This window comes from Meleagris gallopavo, chromosome 1, assembly GCF_000146605.3.
Source record: "Meleagris gallopavo isolate NT-WF06-2002-E0010 breed Aviagen turkey brand Nicholas breeding stock chromosome 1, Turkey_5.1, whole genome shotgun sequence".
Lineage (NCBI taxonomy): Eukaryota > Metazoa > Chordata > Aves > Galliformes > Phasianidae > Meleagris > Meleagris gallopavo.
Window position 1 is genome coordinate 111344913 of NC_015011.2, and position 8699 is coordinate 111353611.

Sequence of the window (8699 nt, forward strand, 5' to 3'; positions counted from 1 at the left end):
TTTTTTTTTTTAATCCTGAGCTTAGGGAACCCAATTTCAAATGTTTTTCTCAACTTCTGTCTACCTTTATGTGGGAATGTCTGCCTTACTCAAAAGACTTCCTTGCAGGGCATTTTTTTTTATGCTATGCTTTAAAGCTACTTTGAAATCCTCATGTGAAAAAGCTTAAGGTATTGCCAAAAATCAGCAACACTATTATTGATCACTATAGGAGAATGAATTCCAAAAGGCTTGCCTGCAGAATGGTTCAAAGACAAATTATGCACTCCAGAAATAGGCAGCGTTCTGAGATACTCTTAGGTAATCATCTAGATGAATGTAATAATGATTCTTCACAGCTTACCGGAATAGTTTCTCTGTAAAAGTTGATATAGCTTTCATTTGGGCTATCACCAAGTCTAGAAAGCATAGCTGCCAATGTTCCTTTCTCTTCAACACGTGCATGCACGCTCCACTCTACATTGAATAAGTGTGCAATGGTGTGAATTGCTAGGAAAGAGAAAAAAAGAAATAATTAGGGATAAGTACAGAGTAAATGCTCCCTGTTTTGGGGTAACATTTGGGTAAGTTTTGTAGCATTTCTCAGCAGCAGCTTAGAACTTTGCCACTTCCATGACAATTTCAGATCACTGATGAGTATTAATTCTTTCATATTTTCTTTTATTTGTTTCAAATGTGCCAGCAAAGAAATAAGCCTAAACAGAAATTTTAGCCAGAGTATTTGGTTCTCAAGACATTGCCAAATACCTTTTATTAATCCTTGTCATGAATGTTATTAGCAGTGAAAGAGAAAAGCATCCTTGCTTATTCATCTTTTGCTATCAGTTGCAGAATAATACTTAAAATGTTTCAAGCCTTGATGCACTCTGACTCATTTAAGTTAATAAAATCAGCTCTCTTCCTATATCCTTAAGAACTTGGATCTCATTTGGATTCTACATAACACGAACAGGAAAGCAATAACCAAAGAAACATTTGAGTACCAACCAGTATGAAGGGCGATCATCCATGCCACCATTTTGTGAAAGGTGAGGTTCCTGTCCAGTTGCCTTCTTATACGGGTAGAGCAGCACTTTGAGTTTGAGGAAAAAAATATTTGCAGACTACTTGTGATTCCTACACACACTTATTTAAATGCAGAGAAAAGAATGGAGGCCCTGAGCACAAGAATTGGTGACATTGCTGATAAAGAATTAGAATTCCTAAATATAAACAAAAATATATTACTCCATACATCAGAATATGATAATAACATGTTGTATTTTAATATGTCTAGTTGAAACAAAGTATATGACAATGAGAAAGCAAAATAACATCAATTATGGCAAAAATATATATCTTATCTGTGTTAAATTTAAATTAGACGCTATAAATGGAGGGAATAATCATACTCTGCCTGTCTGGAGAAGTTGACTGTTTTAGATAGAGTCTTGTATTGCCACATAACAACAGGACCCTGCTGTAGTTCACACTCCAAGCACCCAAGTTTGGGTGCTTCCACTCCGAACACACCAGTCACTTATGGTTCTAAGTGATTCCTTTCCCAGAACTCTGGGTGTACTTGGCAAACACTCACTTACAACTTGTCAGTGGAATTACCCGAAGAGAAATAAGAATAAAAAAGTCTCTACTAATACAAGCTGAAGAACAGCTTTTAGGATAACAGAATGATATTTTCATTAACTATTATGAAAGGTGCCTGAGAGGTCCCATCTAAATTATAGTCTCTATTATAGTCAGCAGGAGTTTTCCTATAAATTCATGTTCCTGTAAAGTTAGCATTTGCTGTCTCCATACAGAAGAAAGTGTAATTATTCTGTTGTGTCCTTATATTGCTTTTGCTGACTGACAAAAAGCAGAAATTACTAAGCAAGCTAAAACATGTATGCATGAGAGCCATATAGGTGTTTTACACAACCAATTAAGAGAGCAAAATAATCATTCAAGTGCTAGCTGAACACTAACTTTGTAGATGGTATGGTAAAGTATCTTCCCAGTCAACAGGGTGGATCACATCATCCCAGACATTCAGAGCGAAACAGAAGGGATAATAGAACACCAGAACAATTAAGCATAAGACCAAGCAATAGCAAAATGCTGCAGTTAGGTTCAGTGGTGAAGCTCATTAACAACAGCAATGAACACAGAACAAAGGGGCATGTGAAGACAACATAGCTGTTAATGATAAATATCTTTGTAGTGCATGATTTCTGGGTGGCAGGATGTAAAGGGCGGGAGTTTCCAGCACACTGCTATTGAGCAATTGGTTTGAACAAATTTCCCCTCTCCCTAACCTCAATGGCATTGCTGTTGGAAATGCCACTACCCTTTCAATATGTTACATGACATTTAAAAATCCTGGTTTTCTTAAGAGATCCTCACAGGTCTTGCTTCCAGAGCATAGTTAATTAGACTGAACAGCAGAACAAGCATAAGCAGCTGTACTGCTGCACCAAGGCACAGTCCCAGCACTACCCCTGGCACAGTGGACTTGGCATGTTTTGCTTAAGATAATTACCTCCTTCCTGAGGTATAGCCTTATTGCAACAAGCAATTGAAGTTAAACAAAGTCCAACTGCCTAACAGTCCTATTTTATGTCCCTTCCTCACGTCCTTGCACACCCTCAGAGCCTTTAGCTTCCTCATACAGCCAGACAGTGAGCTGCAGGCAGGCATCAAAACCATGCAGCTCTCTACATGATTCTCACTTGCAAACTGAAGAGAAGATGAGCAACTAGGGACAAGCAGCATTAAGACCCAGCTGGAATAAAATTCTCAGCCCTTGGAATCATGTTTTAGCATTACTGTAACATCTCTGCAAATGTCTTCAGTTCTTTCATTGCTTTGAGCTCAGAAGACCTCTTCCCAACCTGCTTTCAGCTTGATGCCTGTGAGATCTATTTCAGACCTCATGAAGACCTAGTATGATCAAGATCTCATCAATGTTTTCCAGCTGTATTCATCTAACGACAACACAAAATCTTACTAAATTTATGTTCATTATTAACTTCTGCAGCTTGGGAAGCCAGCTGTCATTGTGGCATATACTATTTGATCTTCCTCAAAGCAGAGGAAGAACAACTTTAGCCCTACATTTTTACTTACTATTCTTTTTCTTCCACGCACATGGAGACAGCGTGTCTGCTTTTACCACTTCCCAGAATTCGAAGAATCTCAGAACAAGATAGAAAGTTTATATTTCTTAGTGCTATGGCTAAAAAAGGCCAGAGCACTTTGGACGGCATTGAAAATATAATTTAGGAGCAGAGACAGCTCACATTCATCCATGATGACTGCCAGAGTATATGTACCAGATGAGTATATAGCCTGGATTGTGTCTGATTATTTTCTGGTGGCTTTATATCCCACTCTCCTCTGCTATGAAGGATTCTTGAAACTGCACGTATTGTATGATTGCTTGTTCTTTTGCTTTGCTTTTTCCACCCTCACAAACAGTCTCGTCTGCATGAAAGAATTTCTGATAGATTTACAGATGAAAACCATGTTCTGTGAACTAGTGCTAAAGATGATAGGAAGAAAGGAGTAATCATATATTTGGAAGGAAAGTTTATGAGCTTGAGGAGAATATTATTCCACTGAGATGTGGCAGCATACAGGTCCTTGATAGGAATGGAGTGACTGTGATGCAGATAGAAATGAGGCAACAGGATGAATAGAAAAAAAACACAAGAAGTGCTAGGGTCCCCTCAGCTGACAAAGTACATCCATTTTGTATTAACAAGGTTTGCAACTTAGAGTTCCTTTTGGAGGCCTAATCATTGTAGCTGCGGAACAGGACCCTTTTTTTTTTAATATGCCTGGATAAAATTATTTTGTTGTTGGTTTTTTTTTTTTTTCCTTTCCCTGCATTGTTTCTGTTGTAATAGACAGCAATCTGCATTTCAGCAACGTGACAAAGTCAGTGCTACCATAGGAAGCCACTCCAAATATCACCTAGAAACGATCATCCTTTTCTTAGTTCCTTGCTACTAGGCAGTTGGGAGCTAGAAATGGTCAAAAGGCTGGTGAACTGTCTCATCCTGAGATGGACATGCAATGCAAAAAAGAAAGAATGTAGTTTATGAACTTGTTGAAAAGTCCCTTTCTAAAAGTCTGTGAAAGCATGTATTTGCTGTAAGAGCTGAATATGCAAGCAAGGAGATACAGGCTAATTTATCCCACTATAAATGGGTATTGTATCATTGATAGACTAGGAAATATGTGTAAGCACCACCAACGATGGCTGGCATGGAGCAGAGCGCCTCTGCACCTGAGACAGCATGATGCCCAGGAGACAAAAAAAAAAAAGAGGAAGGCTAAGTCAAGGCTAAATATCTCAATAGAGCTCTAGGTTTACCGCTGGCATATAGACCTCAGTCTTGCTCAGAGCAAAACCCTGAGTTTATCTACTTCTTCAAAGAAGACATCCCACAACTATGGTATATTTGGGGAACTTGGACAAAGATTCTTGGTGTACTTGCAAAGCTACTTGGGTTATTATTTGTCACAAATTTTGAAATTCTTTTTTCATCTTACCGCACTTGATCCTCTGAGGAAGGAGAGCAAGTTTCGACATACTGGCAGCAGAATCAGCATGCAGTTGAAATTCAGACACGCTGCAGGAGCTCTTGCCAGAGCCAAAGCACGCTGAAATTGGAGAGGTGCTATTATTAAATTAATTACCTAAGACATTATCCAGGAGACAGATAAGCATAGATTTTATAAGTGATTATGACACAACTATTCATGAGCATGAGATTTAGAATTAGTTAACAATGTTTGCACTTCAGAGCAGCCATGCTGCGGCCTAGTTAGGGGCACAAATGCAGAAAGAAAAGATTCCTCCAGATAAGCTACCCTCTATTTACAGTTTTGAAATAACACAGCAGTATGAAAAGCTCCCTGTCACATTTGGCAGTTGGTAGCCAAGTGCAGATGCAAATTTAAGCTAGCAGCATTTTCCTTCCCAACATTTCAGGAAAATTTCCCCGCTGCTATTTCAGTTGGCTGAATTAGGGTAGACAGAAGGACAGCTTAAGAGGGAAGTGGTTCAGTGTTCAGAAAAGCAATGGGACTGGATCCAGAATTCTTCACAAATGTAGGCTAGTCTCTCTTGCAGCTTGCACCAATATCAAAGAAGCTTTGTCATGCTCATAAAGCTCATCTCAGTTTCAGAAGGTTAGTCCCTAGAACTCTAGCTCCAAACTTCCCTTGTGTGTGCATCTCTGTAAAAAGAATCCAGGGAAATTCATTGCCTCATCTTTTAGGAATATTTTCCCTTGATAGCCATATAAACTGTTTGTGCTATGAAAAACAATTGGAAGGGAAAACGATTGCATCATAGTTTTAGAAGCAATACTTTATTCGTCTCCTCCTTAATAAAGTAGCCATCATGCATATTCACTTTAATTACCATGAGCACAACTGTTACCTGGAAACATCTTTAGAATGAGATCTCTCTATTTTGCTATCAGCTTTCTATTCAGAAGCTCTGGACAACTATGTGCATTCAGTTATCTGTTTATTTGACTTTTAACTCCTTCTTGAACCTGTTGCTCCAGCAAACTAATCCTGTTTCAATCAAATAAAACTAGGAAAAATTGTGCGTGCGCACTCTGTGCCAAGATAATGTATGTTTTGTACTTACGCCAAGGAGTACTCTGGTGTAGAAGAAATTTTGTGGGAGATCATATGCAAGATAGAACCACCAAAAGAGGAAGATATTTAACCCCAGCCACACAAGCTGAAAGAAAAATGAAGAGGAAACTTTAAACTTTGTTGATCATTCAAGAGAATTTACACAGTACAGAAGATGGCCAATAAGATCTTTGTATTTCTGTTTGTAGAGACAGCTGTGCTGAGTATGAAGGGTTCAGCAAGGAGAATATATATATATATATATTATTTTTTTTTCTGGTAGAAATTAGCTTTGAGGTGTATAGAAATGGTAATAAACCCAAATACAGATATTGGCAGCTGAAAATTTTGCATGGTTCTAAGAATTTAGACATGATTATATAAGGACTGTGATGTTACATGTGTCTAGTTAAGTCTGTGAGGTTAGCTAAAACTCCAAGCATCATTAAAAATTAGGGCCTCTTCAAAATGGCACTTCCTCAGATATATTAACCTTTGTATGAGGAACACTTAATTGCTGTTCTACAGCACTAAGAAGCTTGAGATCTAAATATAGATTGCCTTAATTACACCCGAGGCCTGACCATAATGTTTTCTACTGTGTAGGAGGCTCTAAATGTCTGAAATCAGTCAGCAAGAAATATTTAATGCAGGCATTTAGGTAGAGTTTAGACTATCCAAAATCAGACTTTTTCATAGCTATACTGCAGTACTCTCTCACAGTGTGCATCCTACACAGCAGATTTCTTCAGGACAGAGAAGTTATTAGCCCTTCTCAAAACTACTGAAAGTAGCCCATCTGGCTGCAGAAATTATAATGAATTTGGCCATTTGCCCATCAAATCAGCTCTTTGCTGATTTCACATACTGTGTTATGTGGTACAATCTGTATCAATGCACCTCTATTATAAATAGATTAACCAGGATGTAAAAACAGAGAAAAGAAACTCCAAGAACTGGGAGAAAACTCAGTCTATGGCTGTAAGTTAAGGATACCATAAGTTCTGACTCGACAGTAGCTCATCCCTCTTAACCCATATTTTTGCTGGTCCTTTGGTCCAAACTGACACTGTAAATACCTGGGATTAGTTTGGCATTTGAAGACTTCTTACCTGGATGGAATTAGTCTGGGAAAGTGAAGGGATTTCCATCAGTATAAGGGAGTATCAGTATAAGGGAGTACATGAGGAATCCCCAAATTCTTATTATAAAATTAATCTCAAGATCAAATGCTCACGCATTTAAAGTGAGAGTGTGCCACTTCCACATACAGTAGCCTCACAAAATGCCGATCTCTGATGGCCTCTCACAGTTTTTGGTGTTGACCCATTCAGAACATGGACTCTTTGAAAAACACTGCGACATCCTCTGCCAACTGGAGCTGGGTGGCAATGTTAGCTGCCTCCCATACTCTTTAGTTAGGGCCAGTGGAGGGAGTGTGTGCTGGCATCAAGGCTGGTAGGTGTCTACTTTGTTGGGGCAAACCAATATAAATCGTGTCTGTTTCTATCAGGCGTAGGACAGCCCTGTATAATAATGCTGTAGTGGACAATGAAGAATGCTTTGCTAAGGATTTCAGTGAATAATACTTACACATACTAACCCCACTTTGCAGAAATCCCCTAAATGGCGTTACTTTTTTATTACATGTATTATAATATCAACATATGTATATACTTATCTTGACTATGACATTGCACTGATGTGAAAAAAGGAGAACTCTGAAACACTAACTTCTGCCCGAGGTTTCTCCCACAAGGACTGCTTTGTCTTACTGTTTATCTCGATGAAACGAGAGTGAGATTTTTAGTACTTTCAAATCTTGCTTGGAATAGTTTAACATACTTTCACAGCCACTCCATGCAAACTATATTCAATATGGATTCAAGTGCTAGTTGCCCTAATGAAGAATTCATGACTTTCTGCTCTAAATTCTGGAATCTGACTCTAATGCTAATTTTCTATCCTCAAGACACGTCCAACGTGCTCTCAATTACATATATTTCTGTTTACAAAAATGCAAGAAAACCTTGTCGTTGTGATTGCTTTCTATTTTGAAGTTATATAGCTAATAATGAGATGCAGTGTTATTTCTTTTCCTTAATTCATCGTTGCATCTAAAAATAGCAGGTACTTAAATTTATTTCTATCCAAGAAAACAGCTAACATACAACCATTTCTCAGCTCACAATGAAACCTACAGCAACGCATGTACCAGGGAGAGCTCCTTAAAAATCATGTTCTTGAAGTGCGTCACTGCACTTGCTGCCCTAGCTTCAGAATAATCAAACACGTTATTCGCTGACACAAAGAGATCTGCTTATTAAAACACTTTGTAGAACTTTTTACTGGACACAAATCACAACAAAAAATGGTACTTACAACGACAAAGATGGACAGTCCTTCATTCTCCACCCAGTTACCCATGTTTGCCTGAGATGAGAGTGCACAACAGCCCCGTTCTTTCTCAGACAGTGTCTATGACTTCTCTTATAAGGAAGTGAGAGCAGAAGCTTACAGCAACCTGTTTCCTTTCTCATTCATTTAGGAAATAAATTAACCCATAGTTCAATTTCATATCACACCCATAGTTCAATTTCAAACATGTTTCTACCAACTTTTTATAACTCACACATACATAAATGATTGATATAAACTATCTCTTCCTCAAGATACAGAGTTTGGATAAAATAAATAGCGTAACTGGTGAGGCTTTCTGCTGAAAAATGTATTGTCACTTCGTATAACTTTCAGTGCTGAATTGTAATACACAATTCACAGAAGAATTATCTCATCCCTGGCCTTGTCTTTTTTTATCATCCCAGGTCAGAGATCCCATTCCTGCAGATCCCTTTTGACAAACAGTCACTAGAATGATTTATCTTTTGATCACTCAAGGTTCACAGAAGCCTCCAAATATAATCAAAAGCTCTCCTTTTTTGGGACACACATGCAAACTGTAACATTTCCCCTCTACGTGGGTTTACAGGGAGGACATATGTCACTTGATTGTCTGGGTTTTTTTTTTTTCATTTTTTTGTACTCTCACACAGTTCCAGCCC

At 38.2% G+C, this 8699-nt stretch overlaps 1 protein-coding gene across 4 annotated transcripts in view; it reads right to left on the minus strand.

Annotated features, from left to right (window-relative positions):
• The window catches only part of LOC100543754 (cytochrome b-245 heavy chain), a 29805-nt gene that overhangs the window by 12169 nt on the left and 8937 nt on the right, over positions 1-8699 (minus strand). For 2 of the 4 annotated variants that reach the window (XM_019621651.2, XM_010725083.3), the window contains exons 3-6: positions 5648-5743; positions 4537-4647; positions 988-1072; positions 344-489 (exon numbers count right to left, since the gene is read on the minus strand). In XM_019621651.2, the coding sequence (XP_019477196.1) occupies positions 344-489; positions 988-1072; positions 4537-4647; positions 5648-5743 (438 nt within the window). Of the gene's footprint in view, positions 1-343; positions 490-987; positions 1126-4536; positions 4648-5647; positions 5744-8019; positions 8136-8699 lie in introns of those variants that run through there. The other 2 variants (XM_003203011.4, XM_010725093.3) reach the window with 2 other exon arrangements.